General features: G+C 38.4%; 2 protein-coding genes across 8 annotated transcripts in view; one reads left to right on the forward strand and one right to left on the reverse strand.

Annotated features, from left to right (window-relative positions):
- Window positions 1–368: 368 nt before the first annotated feature.
- On the reverse strand, window positions 369–21,906 carry pkma (pyruvate kinase M1/2a). 6 transcript variants are annotated; one of them, XR_013785748.1, is made up of 12 exons: window positions 21,665–21,807; window positions 12,301–12,479; window positions 10,256–10,347; window positions 8,998–9,129; window positions 8,685–8,871; window positions 7,366–7,636; window positions 7,105–7,255; window positions 6,130–6,282; window positions 4,487–4,653; window positions 3,782–3,948; window positions 2,753–2,934; window positions 369–1,281 (listed from the first exon to the last, which is right to left on the reverse strand). XR_013785748.1 is itself a non-coding variant. In XM_079446701.1 (11 exons), the coding sequence occupies exons 1-11, from the start codon at window positions 21,709–21,711 to the stop codon at window positions 1,175–1,177; spliced, it is 1,668 nt and encodes a 555-aa protein (XP_079302827.1). In that variant the 5' UTR covers window positions 21,712–21,906; the 3' UTR covers window positions 369–1,174. The 6 variants fall into 6 exon arrangements, 4 of the variants coding, with proteins under 4 accessions (XP_079302827.1, XP_079302826.1, XP_079302829.1 ...); XR_013785749.1 differs by lacking the exon at window positions 21,665–21,807 and adding an exon at window positions 19,508–19,791; XM_079446701.1 differs by lacking the exon at window positions 3,782–3,948 and having other exon boundaries at window positions 21,665–21,906.
- The window catches only part of LOC306888421 (protein mono-ADP-ribosyltransferase PARP6), a 38,582-nt gene continuing 34,401 nt past the window's right edge, over window positions 19,122–23,302 (forward strand). The window contains exons 1-4 of one of the 2 annotated variants that reach the window (XR_013785746.1): window positions 19,122–19,248; window positions 20,682–20,758; window positions 21,645–21,885; window positions 23,026–23,156. The gene's annotated coding sequence lies outside the window, so the exon portion shown is untranslated. The remainder of the gene's footprint in view (window positions 19,249–20,681; window positions 20,759–21,644; window positions 21,886–23,025; window positions 23,157–23,302) is intronic. The other variant, XR_013785747.1, reaches the window with a different exon arrangement.

Here is a 23,302-nt window from a genome sequence, read left to right on the forward strand (position 1 = left end):
GTTGATTGCTTGTGTAAGGAGAATAAAATATGAATAGTTGAAATAAGTTTCCATATCAGACAAGTCTTGTCCTTTGATGTTCAGCTTTTGAATAGGTTTTAAATACAGATTTTATACTTTTGGTAGTAACAGAAGGGTATATCATGTGATTGAATGTGTATTGTGTCAACTCTTGTGCTTTAAATGTGCTCTATGAATAAAGGTTGAGTTATTAATTTAACAGAAACTGTACAAGTGAAATGGAATATCAAAAACAAATTAATATACGAATATATAAATAGTCCTAATAATAATAAAATAAACATGTATACACGTATATATTTATATAATGTATTATAATCAACATGATAAAACCACAGTAGTCTGGACAAGTGCTCGTCTCCTTTATTAATTCAGTCTTGAATAATACAACACTTCAGAAGGATACTATTGTTTACTCTTACAGTTAGAAGTACATCTTGCACCCTAGCGACACAAAGCAGGTAGATCTGAACACACAGACACGCTCACTCTCACTCAAACACATTCAGGAGCAGCAGAGACACAAGTGCATCGTGAGGGGAAGAACGGGAGAGATGGATGCTGGGAATGTGACCGACGCTGCTCAATCGATATTCATCTCTCAGAAACTGCCGTTCTCTTACTCCACTAAAACAATGAAATGAGCCGGACGTGGACATCCCAATGTTAACATTTCAAAAAATATATAGCACATTGGTCGCCTTGTCCCAAATCAAATGGTGTCATGGACAAGTGCAACACAGAATGTAACATTATTAGGAGCGTGAACACAAAGCACACGACAGACTAACACTACAAATAAAACTAACGAGTTACAGTACACCGCATGCTCGTTTCAGGAAGCTGCTGTTTGTTCGAGGGCAAAGGTTTTCGCGCAGCACTCACGACCCGTCTGTACTTCACGGGCATGCAGACAGACGAGCACACAGACAGCTCTGGATAAATGTGTGTGAGATTATGGTCGAGACTGAAAAGGAAATGAAAACAGTGAGAACAAACGTCTAAGTGATGGTGGTCCACTGGTCTGTGGGAGGAGCCAGGCTCGTGTGATGAAGATGATAACATAAGGTCACCCGTCTGAAAGCCTGCGGGAGTCGGGAGGGAAGGGAGTAATGTATGAACAGCAGGGGAGTGCGCTACGGTCCCGTCCAGCTTACTGCACTGGGACGACGCGCATGGTGTTTGTGTAACCGGATCCCGGACGCCAGCCGGTCAGGACGATCACCACATCACCGGGCTTGAAGAATCCACGAGCCTTACCTGAGAGAGAGAGAGCAGAGGGTTGGATGTGAACGACCGTGATCATATCATGAGGCTTAGTTCACACTGACAGCCCATGTCTAAGCATTTTTTTTTTCAGTTTATGTTGTGCAAAATCTTGGGTAAATGTTCTCCATTAGTATTAAGTTGTGGTATTATTTTGTGACATTTCCTCTTAAACGAACAATTAAAATCCATTTCAGTGTAAAATGTATTCAATTTTTATTATTTTCAAAAGCCTTAAACTTTGTTATTCTGAAGTACATTGAGCTGCATTTTATGTATGAAAGGTATTATATAAATAAAGTATTATTATTATTGAAATGTCATGTTATACAGATAAAACATTATTATAGAAATGCTAGTTCCTGGTGTGTGATTCTTATTTCCAGCAGTCGTGGCCTAATGGATAAAGAGTTGGACTTGTAACCTGAAGGTTGTGGGTTCGAGTCTCAGGTCCAGCAGGGATTGTAGGTGGGGGAGTGAATAACCAGCACTCTCTCCACCCTCAATACCACGACTGAGGTGAGACGCTTGAGCAAGGCACTGAACCCCCAACTGCTCCCCGGGGCGCCGCAGCATTAGCTGCCCACTGCTCTGGGTGCATGTTCACGGTGTGTGTGTGCACTTGGATGGGTTAAATGCAGAGTATGGGTCATCATACTTTGCCACCCCCCCCCTTCCTTTTACACAGTTTGTGCATAAGTTTACATTACAAATACATTTTTTGTTTGTATGTTATCAGCTAGAAATTTTGGTAATACTTTAGGAAATGCATTGCTCAATGCTAATAGTTATTGTTAATGCATTAATGCTTATTGTAAAGTATTTTTTATTTTGTTAACTTTCATTGATAAAAATACAACTGTTCATTGTTAATGTTCTATGCATTATTAAAATCAAAAGTTAATGCTAATTTTAATGTGTCAGTAAATGTAGAAATTAACATTAAGATTAACAAATGCTTTAGAATTACTTTTCATTGTTAGTTAATGTTAATATAGTTAACCAATGTCAACAAATAGAACCTTACTGTAAAGGGTTACCAATACTTTTATAAAACCTTTTATAAATATATGGGTTTATTGTATTGTAATTAGAAAACTGCTTTTTTTTGTTTGCTCGGACACTAAAGAAAGTCTCTTGGTGATCAGCTTTAAGGTTGGAATAATGTCAGCACAAATTTTTGCTCCAATTTAGTTGCCGAAAGTCAAAAGGGAATGTTGCAGATTTGGGGCAGTAGGAGCTGGATTTTACAGAAAACTGTTGTGTATGATGGGTACAGATATTTTAGCTTCATACTATGATTGCATTTAGTCGGATGAGCCGATTTTCAAACATGAGGCGCTGTGTGATGTCCAGTTTTTCCTCTCTAACCATTTGGCAGTGTATGATGCACAGGTGTTTTAAAATGAGTGTATTCCAGTCTTTAGTTTCTTGTGTAATCATCACAACCGCCTCTGTGTCTTACCAACGTCCATGGCAAAATTGACCCTCAGGTCCACATCCTCGGCCCACACGTCGTTGGAAGGCATGTTGTAGAGCACGGGGAAGATGCCACGGAACAGATGAGCCTGTCGGGCCGTCTGCTCGTTACGGGTCACGGCAATGATTGGGGCACGCGGGCGGTACCGGGAGATCAGATGAGCGGACCTGGACAATCAGACAACAGTGTGTGAATGAGGAGTTCCAGGAGAGACTTTTTACTTTGTGAATCTACTAAAAGATAACATGGTCAAGGAAATCAGAGTTTACCTACACCTCAAACCCACCCACACTAACACAAACAGAGCTGACCCAGAGACAATCATGTGACAATGAAATGACTGACAGAATGCTAAAACTAAGACCCTATTCCATTCTTTTCTGCTTGCACTGTCCAAACACTCACTCATAGACATTCAGGGAAACAAGAGTCAGTGAAAGATTATAAACTGAATTAGAACTAAGAATATTGAAATTATTCTGCATCACCATGCTGCTCCTAGTGAACATATAAATACACATACATGACATTGTATTTACTTGTTTAGCAGGGACACATTACAATTACAAAAGTGACAGTAAAATATTTGTAATGTCTTATAATTTCTATTTCAAATAAATGCTTTTCTTTTGAACATTATTCATCTGTGAATCCTGACAAATAAAATGTATCAGTTTCCACAAAAATATTGAGCAGCACAACTGTTTTTAACATTGCTAATAATCAGAAATGTTTCTTGAGCAGCAAATTAGCATATTAAAATGATTTCTGAAGGATCATGACACTGAAGACTGTGTATGATGCTGAAAATTCAGCTTTGATCACAGAAATAAATAAAATTAACATTCCCATAGAAAACAGATATTTAAACTGTAATAATATTTCACTATTTTACTGTATTTTTGATCAAATAAATGCAGCCTTGGTGAGCAGAAGAGATCCCCAAACGTTTCAATGGCCTTTTTTCTTACCTGTCCCACGCTGAACCCTCACCTCAGGCCCCTCCCCTCTTACCTGCCAGTCTTTGTGAGCACAATAAGGGCGCTGGCGCAGCATTTGAAGGAAGACTCGACGGCGCCCACAGCTACAGCATCTGAAGGGTCGCGGGTCAGATGGGTGGAGCGCCGCAGCTCCTCAAACAGCTGCCTGTGGAACGTTGCTGCCTCTGCCTCGCGGGCGATCTGACAGCACCGCCCAGTGGAGGGAGGGAGGGGTTACACACAATCATACTGTCAATCACTCAGACAGAGAAATACAGAGAGAGACACTTGCACAGGAATGCTTACGCTAGTCCTGTACTGTTCCAAAGCTTTCAAACAGTCACTAATTTATGATTCAAATAAATAAGTTCATTTATTATATAGTGCTGGGCAACGATTAAAATCACATATAAATAAACCTTTATTTTGTATATATATATATATATATATATATATATTTTTTTTTTTTTTATTTTTTTTTTTTTATGATTAAATAAAACTGTTGTATTTTTTTATTGCAAAATATAAATTTTTAATCCTTGTGATTTTGGAATGCACTGTGATTTGTAAATATAAAGGGAATTTTTAGGATTACAGATGGACATCTATTAACATTCAGCATGTGCCACGTGTCTCTCTCATTTATCTCTCTCTTCCAGTCCTCTCCTGTCCCTGCTCTTCCTACTCCCTGACTGTGACAGATCTGGGTTTCCACATCATCTCCATGCCGCACGCCTACCTGCCGGACCCAGTGAGGACTATAAACGCAGAGGCCAGGATTTTAAAGGAGGCCTCCACAGCGCCAATGGCGATGGCCTCGGCGGGGTCGGTGGAGGGGGGCAAACAGCGACGCAGGTCCTCAAACACCTGCCGGTGGAACATGGCTGCCTCTGCCTCACGAGCGATCTGATGCAGCCAGCACGTGATACAACAGGAGGAACACAGCAGAGAGAGGAAAGACACGCACATACATACACGAGACAAGAGGGGTGATGAACAGATCCAGTGTGAAGAAAAAGATGTCAGGAAAAGAGAGGGGGGAAACAAAAGGAGGAAATTAGTGCAGGTGTTAATTCAGAGGAAAAGGTTGGTAGAAAAAAACAAAATGAATATTAAAACACATTCAGCCTCTCACAGTAAATCATTAATGCAAATTAATATTAATTACACCTAACCCACAACCATTAAATCATGAATATTATTTTAAATATGGACATAAATAAAACAGTGACCAGTGAAGTGTAAGACTAATTTGTGATGATATCAGGGTTAAAGAAACTCATCATGCAAGAGCAAGTTAAAAGTTGTCAAAAACAAGCCCAGAAGGAGTGAAAGAAGAAGAAAGGTTGAGCACATCATGACAGGGAATAAGAGATCAAGCATGCTGGTTTTCAGAAAGCGTCGAGCTCACTCAAAATGAACAAACCAGCTCTGAGAAAATATGTTTGTTAAAGCCAAAGGATTTAATCTGCTGGTGAATATTTCCAAGTTCAGGAGTATCTGGGCAAACACGTGACTCAAACATGCCAACCTTGAGCACAATACAGAGCACATGGATAGAGTTAACAAGCTCATCAAGAACAGGCAAACAGAAAAAAAACAGTCTTCAATCTAAGATGGCTAAAATGTTCAAATGAACCTTAAGCTTCAACTGTTGTCTGTAACTGACCCTGATGACTCAGACAAACAAAATCAGCTAGAGAAGGCAAAACACATGCGTATGAGAGAATGAAAGTCATGAAGGATGCTGTGGCATTAAAGAATTGTTACGGGCTAAAACACACAGTGGGGTCCAAAATCTGAGAGTACACTGAAAATTTGGGAATAGTTTTGAAAATAAAATTCAACTAAATGTTACAAAATACAAATAATATTTCAGATTCTGCATTATTTCTAGGTGACTAATCAAATGCAAGTAAATGAGTGACATGCTTTATACAGACAGACATTCAGGTTCTATACAAACACTTTCAAATTTAACATTTTACTCAGTGATAGGCTGAATATATAATTTGTAAAGTTAGAAAAATGCAAAATGGCCTCTAGACTTTTGGGCCCCATTGTATATAAAGAACTTTTTTTTTTACTGAAAGGTAAGTGGTTTAACAAAAAAAGACAAGAGTCACATTTCTGCTTTTAAATGTCCCACAGACCTCCACTGCAAGTGCACTACTGTAACTGTACATACAATATGTTTTTTTACAAAGATGCTGTCCATCCTTGAGAAATATTTAACCCATAAAACTTCTTTGGAAATTCCTTTTAGTATTTTTAAAAGAGGAGTAAGTTGTGAGTGAAAACATGAGGAATGTGTGAGTCAGGTACTAGAATGTTTAGCTGTGTAACAGTGTTATAGTGTGGGTCAGTAGGGGGCGCTCTCACCATGTGCTGGGTGCGTACAGCCTCCAGAGGATAGTCTCCCTTTGCGGTCTCTCCACTCAGCATGATGCAGTCGGCTCCGTCCAGAACGGCGTTGGCCACATCGCTGCCCTCGGCACGCGTGGGGCGAGGCTTCTTGATCATGCTCTCTAACATCTATAAACACGCAAGACTTGAGTGGACTTACATTTACATTTATGCATTTAGCAGATGCTTTTATGCAAAGCGACTTACATTGCATTCAGGTTACAGTTTTTACATTTTATCAGCTCTTGAGACTTGATACAGTGAGCATGTTTCATAGATGCACTAGTTCTGGGAAATCAACCATTAAAAGAAATCTGCTCCTTTACTTTCATTAGAACAATTAAACTGCAAGATAAATATTACAGAAGAGTATATTACAGGCTTACTTTCAGTTAAGATATATTTTCTGGAGAATGCATGCTAATGTGTGACCCTGGAGCACAAAAGCAGTCATTTGTATTTGCCAACAATACATTGTATGGGTCAAAATTATCGATTTTTATTTTATGCCAAAAATCTTTAGGATATTAAGTAAAGATAATGTTCCATGAAGATAATTTGTAAATTTCCTACAATAAATATCAAACCTTAATTTTTGATTAGTAATATGCATTGCTAAGAACTTTATTTGGACAAATATTGTCTTATCCTAACAAACCATACATCAATGGAAAGCTTATTTATTCAGCTTGATATTCAGATGATGTACTCAAATGCTCTCAAATAGTAGAGCATGGCGCTTGCAACGCCAAGGTCATGGGTTCGATTCCCAGGGAAAGCAAGAGCTGATAAAATGTAAAAACTGTAACTTGAATGCAATGTAAGTCGCTTTGGATAAAAGCATCTGCTAAATGCATAAATGTAAATGTACAAATCTCAATTTCAAAGAATTGAAACCTTATGACTGGTTTTGTGGTCCAGGGTCACATATGGGGATGTAGGTTAGCTGACCTGTGTGGCACAGATGATTGGCTTTCCTGCTTTGTTGCAGCGACCAATCATCATCTTCTGGGCCAGAAACACCTTTTCTGTGGGGATTTCAATACCCAGGTCTCCTCGAGCGACCATGATCCCATCACTGGCCTCCATGATCTCATCAAACCTGGTGAATGAAAGGAGATTCATTCAAACCCAAATCATTTTTACACATCTAATACTGCATATTGAGTTTGGGGGTCGGTACACCTGGAGAAACAGGTGTAATCTGCTCACCTGCGCACACCCTCGTGGTTCTCCAACTTGCTGATGATCTTGATGTTCTTGCCCTTCTCTCCCAGCACTTTACGCACCTCGTGCACATCAGCCGCCTTGCGGATGAAGGAGGCAAAGATCATGTCAACTCCCATCGCCACGCCGAACTGCAGGTCCTTGATGTCTTTCTCTGACACGGCGGGTAAGTCGACCGCGGCACCCGGCAGATTGACACCCTTCTTACTACCCAGAGTTCCTCCATTCTCAATTTCACACAGCAGATAGTCAGAGCCTGAGAAAGAGACAGATATTATTCATCAAGCTGAAAAAGAGGATTCTACCCAGCGTTGTGCCACGTTCACTAAAACACTGACTAAAATGACTCACTAATTCCACTCAAGACTATTGAGACTAACTCACTTTTAATGAATTTCAGCAGTAAAAAAAAAAAAATAATAATAATTTGACTGACTTTATCGCATGGTTTCTGCAGGTTTTGTGAAAGTAAATTTAAGACCGCTTAAGACCAAATGAAGAACATTTAAGGAATAATTGGAAGTAGACTGATCCAAAAAAAAAAAAAAAAAAAAAAAAAAAAAAAAAAAAAAAGTTTAGGATTAAAACAAGAACAAATATTTGAAAATATGGTCAGAGAGAAAAAAAATAAATACATTCAAAAGGGAAAACAAAGGTTTTTTTTGAACACCAATAATATTTGTTCTTGTTTTATGCATAAATACTAGTGCCGTCAAACGATTAATCGCATCCAAGATAAAACTTTGTTTATATAATATATGTGTGTTCTGTGTAGATTTAGTATGTGTGTGTGTTTACATTACATACATACATACACATACACATACACACATACAGTATTTTGAAAATATTTACATTCATATAATTTATATTAAATAAATATAATTAATATATTTTTAAAAAATCGGAAATATATACACATGCATGTGTGTGTATTTATATATACATAAATATACACAGAACACGTATATTATGTAAACAAAATCTTATTTTGGATGCGATTAATCGTTTGACAGAACTAAAATACACTTAATATTACATTTCTGAGAAAGCAAAACTTTTTCATTTTCACTCAAGTAAATATATCTTGGTTAAAGTATGTTTAGATATTTACACTGGAAAACAAGACAAAAATAAACAAGGAAGATATTAATTTTATTGAAATGCATGCAACATTTCATACCACAACTTTATGCTCTAATTTAACACCTCCTTAATCTGTGGAAGGGCGAATTAAGACTATAAGCACCTGCAGAAACCCGGTTATCAATTATTTTCATTACCATGGCAAATCCACCACTCACCGATCTCCTGGACTTGGAGAGAAACGAGTCCATCATCAATATAGACCTTGCTGCCCACTTCAACCACATTGGTGATGTTCTTGTAGTCCAGCCAGAGTGTTTCCTCATCGCAGTTCTCCATGAAAGAATCGTCTAAGGTCACTTTGATCTTATTTCCCTTCTTCAGCTCGACCTCAGCCGTGCCGCTCTGGAAATAACAAACAGATGTACACAACCATCACTATTAATCCATGCACTAACAACAGACAATTCAGCAGTGTATAGTGATCTTGCACCAGCGGATCAGTCTTTGAAATGAAATGAGTAAACTAACCCCTTTAATGAGTCCGGTTCGGATTTCTGGTCCCTTGGTGTCTAGAGCGATGCCCACTGGCCTGTACTGGATGCTGCCCGGCTCGAAGCTGGCACAAGCTTCACGTACATTTTTAATAGTTTCACCGTGATACTGACAGACAGAAGTAGTAAGAGATTAATGAAGCAAAGAAAGATGTCACTACAAACACATCATAACTGGAGATGTTTGTGTAACAGCTGACGTTAGACAAGCGCACTTGAATGTCTCATGGCAGTACGATTATTACCTTACAGCACAGGTTACATCATTCTTATTCCCTCTTTGAACACGCTCAATCACATGCAGCTAAGCAATGGTCAAGGCGTGTGTCTAGACTATTGAAACTGGGTTACTCTCTCCCACACACGACACACACACTCGTGCACAAATGAGTAGACACTTAGGTGCATGCAGTGTGTGATATGACAGGACACAAAGTTCATCTGTTAGAGTTTGATCTACTGACCATGCAGAAGAAGTCTGCTGTAATAAACCTGGTAACACAAGTACCTTTGATCCATGTGCTGTCACACAGCTGTAATACTAATCACAATCTAGTCGCTTTCATTTCAGTAGCTCTACATTCAAGGTCACTCTGTTGGCCAAATCCACAGGCCTGTGTTTAAGATTGTGAAATGTTTGTTATATGACAGAATTTGTTTCACCCTTGATAAATCACATAAGGGTCAGCTTTCAGGTACGAATGAATGTATGAGGGACAAAAGGTCTCTCAAACTGACAGCGGTGATTGTTAATTGTTGTCTTCCTTTCCCGGTATTAAATAAACATGTTCACAAACATTTTTCGTTTAACCTTATCTGCAGTTTTTGGAATGAATGGGATGATTTTGTCCTAAATTAACCATTCTGCTCCCAACATGTTAGGCTGCAAACAGGCAGAACTGGATCGGATTGCTTACGCTTTAGTAAATACAAAGAATGAATTCCATTCATGACGCACTTCTGTCTATCATTCAGAAATCTGAGCTGAATTTTCATATTGCAGCTCATGTCGTGAACCTGTAGAACTGCAAATGACGCTCACTGTGATTACGAAGCTTAACTCATAACCAGCAGCTCCTGTATGAACTACCAGTGTGCAAAAAACCTCCACCCTTTATGCTGTTGAGACATGATAAGCTCTCCACGGGGAAGGAACAGATAAACTATTTATAATAGCCTCACTGTAGATTAGGACAAAGACAAGCACGAAAGACTGTAAATCATAAAGCATGTACCTCATGTGAACCGTGAGAGAAGTTGAGGCGAGCAATGTTCATGCCAGACTTGATCATCTCCTTCAGCATTTCCACAGAGCGAGAGGCTGGTCCTGTAGTCACATGACAATGCACCATCACTTACTGCTACTTCTGAATTAAGACTATTTTAACTTATTGAGAGTTCTCTCAACATACTGCATCTGTTGCTACATGAAAACAATTCAATAAAGATACAGAACAATGGCAGACAGGGAGAGTTTGGGAAACCTGTCTCAGCTAAAACAGGACCTGGAGTAATTAAACACCTAAATGACATGCAATCCACCAGAGAATTTACTGAACTGTGATCACAGAAGCTAATGCGTTATATTTCTGCTGTATTATAAAGCTGTTTGAAAGTGTGGCAGTAACAGCTGGTGGAAGATTCATTTTGGTCTGCTGTGCGCATCCACGGTAGGGCTAGGAGATATGGGCTTAAAAATATATCAAGATCATTTCTGGTATTTATTGCGATAACAATATCAATGACGATAATTCAGGGAATCATGTTTATTTAGAGAGAAGTATTATCTTTCCTATTTTTACCCAAAGTAGGGTGTTGTGAGCATTACTGAGTACATTCATACTGGAAGCCCGGAGGGCACAGAAACTACACGGACCACGCTCCAGGAAATCCCTAATATGTAAGGTATCCAGTTATCAACGCAGATAGAGAAATTTTAACTGAGGAAACGTGAAGACAAACATTTCTTGTGACAATGTTTTATCTGTGTTCTTCAAGCAGTCTTGGGTATTTTTATAAGGCTAAAGTATAATTATATTGCAATGCTAAACGGCATAGCCTTTATGACTGTATATAATACTATACAATAGTATGATTTCTGCCTCATTCTGTGATATGAAACCACGTCTGATCACAAAAAGTTATTTCAAACACTCGACTTGTATTACGAAGTTCATTTGGAAAAAAAGCATGTCAATAAATGATAACTTTGTTGGACAACAGGGGACGGATTCACAAAACATTCTTAAGAAATTTCTTCTTATTTTTTAACTTAAGAAAAAAAGTTAAGAATATTTTGTATTCCCAAACATTCTTCTTAAGAATATTCTTATCTTTTTTCTTAAGATTGTTCTTAAGACAAAAAATGAAGAAGAATTCAAATTCTTGAAAAGAATCTTCTTAAAAATCATCGTAAATAGCTTCTTAAATTTAGGACACCCCCAGACTTGTCTTAAATCCAAAACAGTAAGAATTATTTAATTAATTTATTGGGTTATTTCAAATTAATTGTTATATTTAAGCATTACAACAACGTTAGCTACATATAGCCTAATACATAGTATGACTATTAATAGCGATGTGCGCGAGTTTTCTAAAGTGACAGCGATGACTGATAATGTAAACAATGATCGGTCATGATTAGCCTGTGTGTGACACTACTTGAGACAGGCTGTTCAAAAACATGCCGCATTAAAAATGTAAAGCTGAGCGCCAGTCAAAATCGTGACAAAAAGAGTGTGCGTGCTTACTATGATTATTAGGGTAATCTGCAGGAAGTGCAAAAAGACGAAGTGTGAGTTTAAGTTTAAGAAAAAAATTAAGATGTTCTTAATATATTTGAGAACTTAAGAAATAAGTTAAGAAATTTCTTAAGATAGATTATACGGAGTTCGTAAGAATGTTCTTAAGTGCAATTCTTGAAAAATTCTTAAGATTTTCGTGAATCCGGCCCCAGGTTTGTAAACAGATTCATACACATGCAAAGCTATCACACACGTGCTACTGTAGTACATTTAAACAAGGCTCAGACCGAGTTTGTTGCACTGTACAGTCCTGACCAAACCAGTTCCAGACTGTAGAAGGAGCTCCTCGTTTAGCAATATACTCCTCAATTTCACATCCGCCTTCCGCCATAGTGATGCTCCGCACCGTCGCACACAGAAATGTCAACAACTAGACTTTATCATTATTAGCATGGGAATACTAATTCTTATCGTGGGCATAATTTTTACTGGTATATCGCAAACGATAAGATATCGTCCATCCCTAATCCACTGACCGATGGTGCAGATGATTCCAGTGTTGCGGGCGATGGTGGGCTCAGAGTCGATGTCCAGCAGACACAAATGCTCCAGGAAGGTGTCAGCCATGGCAGCGTTGAGCTGCTGCGTCTGGATGAAGGCAGAGCCCATATCCTGAGGTTTAGCGTGGGGCATCGTGGAAGAGATGGGTAATATCCTACAGAGAGAGAGAGACAGAGAGACCAATGAAATGACATCCATTTGATCCACTGTCCAATCAGATGTCTAAAGTGTCTACGCGTTTAAAGACTCAGAGCCTCATTCTTTTAATTGACAGAGACAACAAATGATTGAAAACCAGAGTATATATTTAAGGTAAACACAGCAGACTGTAGTGATTAACCCTGAGAATTCACCCTCAGGCCAGCTCCTCTGAACATGTCAGTGTGTGCGTGTAGTAAAGGTGTGGCGAAAAGGAATATTTCCTTTCCCTGTTATGCAACAGACTCCAGCACTCAGAAAAATGAAAATATTAACAAGCGAATATAAAACCTTCTCTTAGGTCACATTAGCAACATATGTGTGCTGCGTTTTAATGGTTTAGGCTTTGGTTTACGGCTGGTAACCAGAGGGTTTCAAGTTTGTTGATGTGAAAGTTGTTTTCTGAACTCACACATGTGCCAGTGTACTGCATCAGAGTCTGAAATCAAATTACGTTTCATGCAGACTCTACGGTTCACTATTGGCTACAAAACCATCTAACCGAACTGAGTGTTCTTACCTAGCTAGATGAGACAAGCTGTACATTACAGGAAAACATCTCTATAGCTACAAGACGTGTTAAGGCAATGCTGAGCGTAGAATCAAACACATAGAACAGTAAATCAATAAATCTTATACAAACAGACTTTCATCTTAGGAGTGTGACCGTACACTGACTTGTCTTTATGGTCACTGAAGTCATTAAGCACTAATCACACACACACACGATGGTCTTTGTGTGTTTGAGCTGACCTGGATTGTGTGTCTTAAGGCGGACGTTACTAAAGCTCAATATAAAACCTGACACAGCCTGAAGTGCAGGAAAGTCAGTGATATCTAGCCAATTATAGCTCTGTTGGCACATGCGAATCAAAATCAGGATCATGTCAGACTGAACTGTGAATTATAGCTTCTAGGGATGGGACTATACACCTACCTCCCGATTCGATACTATCATGATACTTGGGTGCCGATACGATATGTATTGCAATTTAAAGAATTTCGATTCTACAAGTATTGCGATTCGATATTGCTATGTGTTGCGATGTTTTTAACTCTAGACCATCGTAAAAATTTGAATGATACACAATATACAGACTGTCACAATGAAAAAAAAACATCTTAGCAGCTACCACTGCGATTCGATATTACAGTTGATTGTGATTTTTGTTTGCTTATTAAAGACTAGACAATGGAAAATAGATTAAACCCTTAAAAGAGACTGTATATGACGAGTCATTATCAAAAACAATGCATCACATCTTTCTAAAAAAAATTCAGGAGCATACACATACACAGTGTATATTTAAAGTACCTTGAACCATGAAACTTTAAAAAGAACCAAAATCCTGAACTTGCACAAAAAAAAACACTTTCTGAAATAAAATAAAGTGCTGTTACTTTACATACTTTGCATTGAAGTCATGTTTTGCCGGCAGTTGGGATTCAAAACATGAAGGTGCAGAAAGAATTCTGGCAGAGGTTTGATCCTTTGCCTCCGTCATGGTTTTGCTTTCTCGTGCCTGCTTTAAATGTATACGACGTCATGTAATGCAGCGGCACTGCGCATGCTTTCGAATCGCTCTTGCGGTACTGTGTCACTTGCTGATCGTCTGCGCGGTGCTGCTCCAAGTCAAACACACCTATACATTTCACCCTCTGTTGGAAATTACAAAGCGCCAACTTCTCCCCACCAGCTCTTAGGAAAAATTAAATAATTAAATTCTGAGGTAAACCAATCGATTTTTAAATAGTTTTAAAAAGAATCGCGATAGTTAGGTGAATCAATTTTTTTCTCCCACCCCTAAAAGCTTCAACATCAAATCAGATGCATTCACCAATCTGTGCAAACAGTTTGCTATCTGCATTAAATATTCTTACTGGAAAGTGAAACCCGTCACATGACCACAGAATGGCAGCAGGATGGGTTTGGCAAGCATTTCACTGCCATCGCTAACCTAATAAAACAAACACTGCACTGATGCCACGGTGGGCTGTTGTACGTGAGGAGATTCACATCACAGCGGACACTCACACACTCTTCCTCACGTAGTCATGTGATGACTAAGACAGGCAGGGTGGAAAACCTAGGCACTCGTGCAGTGAGCCACACACACTCCTAGTGAAAGGAGGGGCAATTCCCCTTCCTGTTACTACAGGAAATGCAAACTGTGGTTTGTGTAAAAGAGATGGTAATGCTACTTAAGGTACATACATGCAGCATGGCAAACATGCCTGTTATCATGATATTGATTGCTTTCATGCTATGCACCTCAACAGACAATGCTGACAATGACACTGAAGGTCAGCGTTAGCCAGGGAGTGAATGTCACATGAATGTCTTGTTATTATAGGCCTGTTTTATAATCACATTCCCTGCATTTGAAAATCCCAGCAACGCAAACAGCCTTGAACTCAAGAGCCCAATGAACAGGAAGAATTTAAAACAAGCGGTACAATTGCAAAATTACAATTATGAGACTTAAGGAGGCATGCTATAATAAAGTGTATTTTTATTTATCAAGAGTCATATGGAATATGCAGAGATCTATGCAGATCAGAACTCCCTTGCAATCATACAGTAACACCCTGGCAACCGCCCACAACACCCTAACATCACGGGTCAAGTCATCACGTAAGGAAAACGGTTTCCATGCTCAAGTTTCAACTCACTTTTAACAGAGTACATCAATTCATATTCACATCACACATTTAAGCTTTAAAAACTCAGGTTAAAGCACAATCTCCAGGCACCAATATTTTGAACAATTCATAAAAGATGAATCAATACAGTACTACATCACACCGTTTGCTTTTGGCATCTGATTTGGCATTTGGACCCAGAAACGGCAGCCTTGGATGCCAGACTTAACAAGCAGATGTTATTTATTCAAATTATTCTACAATTTATTCAATTTTACTGTCACATGTGCGATAATATAGTTTTCATTTTGTGACAATATAAACAGTATATTACTTTACATGACTGCACTATATGGATAAAGTTCGCTATAGTTATATAGCTGACTTAAGGGAGTTTATGCATGACAATATAATTCAATTACGAAATACCATTACATTTCATGACAAAAGTTTTTGCACGACTAAATGAATTACTAGGGCTGGGTAAAAAAAAATATTGATTCTCCGATTTTAATCGATCTTCAGTTTAACGCAACGATATCGATTCGGGAAATCCCCGAATCGATTCTTAATGCGCGTGCTTCACGTAAGAGGATATGAATATTCACCTCTCGTCCTGAAGGTGTCACCATCTTTCGAATTGCTCCACTAAAAAAAAACAACTGTGTGCACCCTATCATTAATGTAGATTTGTATTTCAGTAATAAACTTAAGTAGGAGAGTTTCAGTTACCAGCATTTATATCAAAATATGGATCCCATGTCTGCAAAACTAACATTTTAAATGAAATATTGATAGCTAATCGATATCGAAACCATAAAAATAAGAATCGAAGAATTGGTCACAATACCCAGCCCTATGAATTACGTTCAGAAAACATAAAAATCTTGTTCTTTAATTTTATCCCAGTTAAAGCCAAAGTTACACGTAAAATTTAAGGATACTAATATTGTAATATGACGTCACACTCTCTGGTGTCTTTTTAAAAATATGCTACATATAGCACATCCAAAACGTAAAAATACGTAATGTAGCTCACGTTACTGGAACGCTGCAGTAGGGATGGCTCGATACCAGAATATTGGCTTCGGTACGATACCAGAACGTAATACCTCGGTATCTATACTAAATCGATACCATAGGTGACAAATAACCAGCCTCAAAAGATAAGTGAATTTAAAAGAATTTTATTAATAATGAAAACAGTTTCATATTTTAATACCTTTGTATCAAATTAACAAAAAATCTACCGGAAACATAGGTTACATTTTGACTGCGTTTGAAAAAAAAAAAAAAAAAAAAACACACCTGAAGTTGCGCAATTAATGTCAGTTTGTTCACCTTTGTCATCTGTTTTGTATGCAAAGTAACGTCATATTTCACTTCTACTGTTCTCTTTATTTATTAATTTTGGGTGCGTTGATAAGAGTTTAATCTGTTTGATGATCCATGGTGTTGTTCTGTTGTCACATTTACCGGTTGGGCAGCAATTTGGGAAGCACTGCCACCAACAGGTGCATTTTGCAACTGCAGCGTATGAAATACCGAATTGAGCAAAATGATATCGTACCGTTTGAAATACAATATATCGATACTTTTCCAGTACCGTTATACCACACATCCCTACGCTGCAGTCCTGAAGACTTAAAGTTTGTGTTCAATTCAGCTAAGAAATCACGCCGGTCTTCACACAACACAAATTCAAAACCTTCACCAGACTTTGTCAATCACAATGATTTGAAAGAGCTTTGATACAAATAACGCAGACCTACAACAACTGGTTTAGTAACTATAAGTGTCCTTTGGGCCTAACAAACCAGCATCCCTAAACCCACCTGTAGGCCCTTCGGCTCTGGGAAATAAGGCACCGTGTGTCAGTCAGAGCCCTGCGGAGGAGTGCCAGCGTGCGTGAACTTCTCTCCCCAATTACAGCGCTGCAGACACGGACGCTGGGCAGAATGAAGCAGCATGCATCGTGCTGCCGAGGACTCGGAGCACTAAATCCTCTTTCCTTCAGAGAGGATAAAACACGCAAGTCACACGCACACTTACTGTCCTGCACGAGCAGGACTCTAATAAAACTCCAGGCCCACATTAGCCCCTAAACACGCTGGTTTAGTTGTGGATCGGCCACTCCAGGCAGTAAACAGTACTGTTTACTGTAGATCATATTACAATGCTGGGCTAAAATAGGAACGGGACGCCATAAGGAACACTGGACTATCTGGGATTGTACCAGTATGAAACGCATCAGGCTTGCAGTGGCATGGCAGGACTCATATCTACTGCAGCCAAACGGGTGTTATTCACTGCAGCAAAAAGCTACTGAGGTGAGTCTGCTCCCTTTACTCTATGATTCAGAACAGTGACTAATATCTGTGCACTGGGACGTCCCTGGTGAGGTCTATGGAAAGGCCGTTTTGTGTCACTGCAGAGCTGTGGGTGTCTGTTTCACTGGTCTCTTCTGCTGGTTTAGTAGAAGCTTTTGAGATTCTGGCGTAACTCAACAGGATGTTACAGAAAATATTCCCATATTGCATCGACACACACTCACTGCAGAACTGAAAACTGCCTCCCTGAAAGAGGGTGACAGTTTGATTAAGTAGATGTTGAAATGTTTATAAAGTGCCAACAGTGTTTGTAATAAACCTAATTTGTAGTCTGTTAATGCACACATGAATTCAAGCTATGCATATACAGCAGAATTTATACATGTGCTCCATTTCAATTCCCAGGATGTTTGAAATTTGAATGACAGGAAGAACAATAATTTACTAAATAGCATTTAATCAAGTACTCTTTCAACCTGGATCAAAAAATTAATACACAAAATGAAACATGCGCATTTCTGTAGGTGGCATTTCAAACATGATTATTCTATCATTTCTGGAAAAATAGGTAATATGTTGTATGATATAATTTATAGATAAAATTAAACTTATGATGCTGGATTGAGTTCCATTTTAACTCTAGTTCCCTGAATTCACAATAAAACGTCAATTTAGCTTACAGCCCCAATTGAAATTCAGGAATCGAACTGGCGATGAGGTGTCTTTGCATAGACTATTTAATGCTGCTCAGAGTTGACAAATGCATTTATACAGCAATTTTCAACTGCATACTATGGAAGCTTGTTCCACTGTGGGGACAGAAGTAGTAATTGCAACTCTTAATTAAGCCTTTTTTATATATTTCACAATTCTGTCTTTTCTTGCAAATCTCAGAATTTCAAGATATAAAGTCACAATTGTGACAAAAAAGTCAGTATTGTGAGACTGCAATAACCTTTTTTATTTTGTGGCAGAAACAAAAACTAAAGCTGCATTATGGCTGGATTTTGAACGGGCACAGAGCAACCTTAACTCAGCTGCGTAAAGATGCCTTTGGAAACAAAGTCATCCATTTATTTCTGAATGACGCACAGGCTTGAGTACAGGCCAACAAACCCCAATGCAGCTGACATCCACCTAGAACAGACTGAGAACCAGACTTCAAATCTGACAACGCAGAAAGTGTCAAGGTATGTGATTACAAGACACACACACAAAACAGTCCAATTCCTCCCTCGCAGAAACATGATGCAGCATCATAATTAGCACCTATCAATGAAGCCAGCGCCCACGCGATGAGAGCCAGAGACTGTGCTTCAGATGCCCGCGAGTCAGCGATTCTGAGAAGGATTCATTCATTCATTCTTGGACCTAATTAAGAGTAATATCTTAATGCAGTGCACTCCTTGATCATGAAAATAGTAAGGCGTGCGTCAACGCTAACAACCTGAGCGTTTAGAGCCTCTCTGAAGAGCAAACATCCTCATCTTCCTCATCATGATAAACTGCATTCACAGGTGTTTGCTGGGGAAAATGTGGCGGATGCGCTGCGGGTCACGTCCCGCCTCTGCGTCACATTCTCCGCCAGCGCAGACGCCTGCACGAGGCCGCGCACGTAAGCTTCTAATTCGAATGAATTCAAAATGAATGACGGTTATTGATAAACTGTCAACGTTGAAATTACAGACGACGATGAATGTTAAAAGACTGTTAGTCAGCATAAAACAGCGGCGAGATATACGATTAAAGACGGTAAGTGTGGTGTAAACGAAGTGAAAGCAAACTTTAGCGAAATTAAATACAAAAATAGCACAAAAACTGTTAAAAATCCTCAGCAGGATGAGGAAATACTGACTGAAAATAACCAAACCTGCGCTATTTTATGAGAGCAGCTGCTCTGACAGACGAAAAAACGACACAATAACGTTGCTAATGAAAAATACACCTATATGATTATTATTATTATTATTATGATGTTGATTGTTGTAAGTGCTGCGCTGAAGATACTCACCTGTGTTTGCTGATGGTCGGCCGAGACTGATGCGCTCCGGGTCGCGAGCTCAAGGTGATCTGCCAAACCTACCTGGAACTACTTCCGTCAAAGGCACGCGCGGATTGATACTAATGACGTCAGACTATAAAAATGTCACTATAACTGCTTTTTCAGCTATATTTGAAAAGAGAAAGATCTCTAAACGTTTCTTGGTGTTTCGTCAATTAAAGAAAAGTCCACAAAGCATTAAAGTCTTGATAAACAAAGCCAAGCTTCCTCATGGGGGATTATGAAACGCGAAATGAGGGAAGTGGAATGATCCAATCAGAACGCGAGATACGGCACGGTGCCTGAGCACGAGGAGATCACGTGACAGGAGGATGCTGCGCAGCTGTTAAAATACAAGTGAATGGCAAAGTGCTTGGTGATAAATGCGTGTTTAAATAACGCAGTGGACGTATTGCCCATGTAAAGCGCTTCGTCTGTGTGTATATAAAGCGTACACACGGCGAAACTGATGTACTTCCGCTTTAATCCAGACCCGCGCTGACGCACGCAGCATCTCTCAGCTCTTCTCAGTGAGCAAACAAACACAAAGAGATGTCATATATATATATATATATATATACAGATTACATTAGTGATGTAAGGACACTACACAAAGTATAATCACAAAATGAACATGCTTATATCAGAGTACCGTAGTAGTATTATGCGTTTTTGTGCATATGCCATGTTGTTGGACACGTGCCATGGTAAAACCTTGTTGTTTGGATAAGTTCTGTGGCGATACTATGTTGTTGGACACGTGCCACTGTAATTCAGTGTTTTTTGGACGTGCACCATTGTGTTTTGTACTTGCACCATGGTAGCACTGTGCTTTTAATTGATGCATTATGGGGAAAACAATTATTTGCTAAAAAGCATGACTCATAAATAAGGTAATCATTCAAAGCTGCCTGGTAATATGAAATATCATTATACCATGTTACTGGCACTGGCTAGTCACATGCAATTATGTAATTTAGAACAGGAATGTAAATATGAAGTGATGAATTACATGAATAATTGTATATTTGTGACACTTGGAGACATTCATAGAGCAGCTGTTGCATTCGTTAATTAATAGCACCCTCTAGTGTGCATATGCTGTCACCAATGACAGTGAAAACAGTTTCTGTCTCTATTGTAGCTCAGATATGCACGGAGTCTGGGTGAAGGTAAAGCCAATGCAAGATTATGGCAGCCATATGAAAGATCATCACCAAGGTGAGTTTAATGACACAACTAAAGATTCAAATACACCCTTTTCATGGCACAGAGTTCAAATCTGCACTATTTATTTCTGTACTTTTAACCAGAAATGATATAGAGTGTAATAAGTGAAAGTATATGACTATTACACATAGAGATATCTGAATGTTTGAAACCATATGCATCGGCTTTTCATCTTGTGATTGATTCCCAGAACTGGAAGTAACCTCTGCATTTAATTGCAAACTAATTAAACATCCACTTGTAATTAGGGGGGTTCATGGTGCATCTGCTTTATGCTTCACTGCCATTGTACGTGCATAACACATATTTTGCAGTTTACACACTAAATTATTTGTGTGGTGATTGACAGCAGGCACAGATGCCTAGATTTGTATTGATCTTAAAATATAAGACATTTCAATATGAAATTGGTTGAAATTATAAAAATAAAAAAAATTCTGAGATGAAAATTGCATGCTTATATATTAAGCATGCAAAATAACAAGGTCGCGAGGTGACTAGCATGCATGCATGCAGTTTAAACTGTCCAGTCACAGTATTTCTCCACCTGGTGGTCACAGGCAGAGGTGTTTCATCTCAAAGATATTTCATCTGTGTGTGCCACTTTTGAAAACAATCCCCGTGCAACACTGCAAAACTGCACTTTAACTTCCGCAACACTGATGCTCAGACTAAAATAAAAGGTTTATAGGTAACGTTGGCCATATTTGAGGACTAGCAGGATGATTGATATGGATTGAACCTGACAGTATTAAATGCATCATTTAAATATATGCATGCAGTATTTCATGTTCTGGACTAGTATTGGTTATTGTTTGAAGATGAGTCTGAGACCAGATTGATGTTGTCATACTACATTGACCACGTCTGTGTCCAGGTGAAGGTGTGTGAACTCACCTGCACTCCACGATGGCCCCGCCGCTGCTGCTGCTCCCGCTGCCCATGCTGACCGCTGCTGACCGCTGCTCACCTGACGGCCACTCGCTTGCTCACTGACCGCTGCTCACCTGCTGCGTGTCCTTGTGTCTCTCACCCAAACCCATCGGCCAATCCGCACAAACCTCGACCTGTAAACCGCCAGTGCTGTCTGCATTAACGGGCAGTGGTCAAATCCCGTGGTAAATCCCATTGATGCACTCTGGATTGGCTGTCAGTTGCAACAGTGTTCTGGAGAGTTTCTCAAACTGTGCTCAGGTTTACAATGCAATCAAAAATCAGATCTTAATAAGATCCACATTAACTTCAATGCTCTGTATTCTATACTGACTCATTAGAGTCTGTTTTTATTTTTCAAAGGAATTTTTAGAGCAACAAAATTGATACTATAATTGATAAAGTTGTCTCCTTTATGAGGAATAAAAGCACAAACATCCACAACATTTACCTGCTGAATGTTTATTATGGTGTACATGATGAAATTACTTGATGCTTTCGGTTAGCAATGTTATTTTAGGATCATTGAGGTACTATTATAGTTTTTATTAATACTTTGAATTATTTTCTGTTTTAAATATATTATCTATTTTCTTTTTTTGTCGTTTTCTTTTTTTTTTAGAAAATGTATATATTATTTATTTAATTTGTAACAGTATTTATGAATTTATATTTCAGTTGAATTATTATTATTTTAATGAATTATTACTATTAGTAATTTTAGTACATCAAGTTAAACTAAATGTAAATGAGAGCTGTTGCCTTGGCATCTGGCTGAAATAAAGTTTTAGTTTTTTATATTTTATTTTATTTCAGTGATTTCAGCAGTGTTATTATTATTAATTATATACTAATATAGTATTTATGAATATTTTAAATTATTGTTTGATTTTTTATTTTCAGTTTTCTTTTTAATTTTAATTTAAGTTTTAATAATTTTGTGTGCTTTGTCATTTTTATTAGGTTTTTAAAAAATATATTTCTGTATAGCTTTAAATGATTTTTATTTCAGATTTAGTTTTGGTCATTTTAGTACCTATTAGTGCAACATTTCTCAATTTTGTTCTCAAATTTAAATTTCATAAGTTTAGGTTTTTTCATCTAATATTTCATTTATTTATTTTTGAATTATTTTTTTTCCAATACCGAAAAATATTTTTAATAGTTTTAGTATTAATTAACAATAACAGCACAGATTTGTCATACTAAGCTAGGTTTAAACCACACTGGTGAAGATGTGGAGTCTGCTTTACTCGTTGCTTCTAAAATAGGCATTTGCTATTTTAAGTGTTTCTGAATAATTAATGCAAGTGTCTTCTTTACAGGACGGCAGGAAATGAGACAGTGCTGTGTCTCTCTCAGAGACGTGAGTCACGTAGCCGAGGACAAGCTGGATAATGGCTTATCTCTCTCTCTCTCTCTGGAGGTCATTGTGAACAGCGAGGCTCTTAACGAGGTAAGCAGGGTAAACTCTGATTAGTATAGTAATGGCTGAGGCCGTCACACCACAGACCAGAGCTGACGTAAAGACCACATGCATTTATACAAACGTCTTTGTGTTCTGCTCAATCCACAATCATAAAAACACAGAGAGACAAAAAT

Source organism: Barbus barbus, assembly GCF_936440315.1.
Source record: "Barbus barbus genome assembly, chromosome: 22".
Lineage (NCBI taxonomy): Eukaryota > Metazoa > Chordata > Actinopteri > Cypriniformes > Cyprinidae > Barbus > Barbus barbus.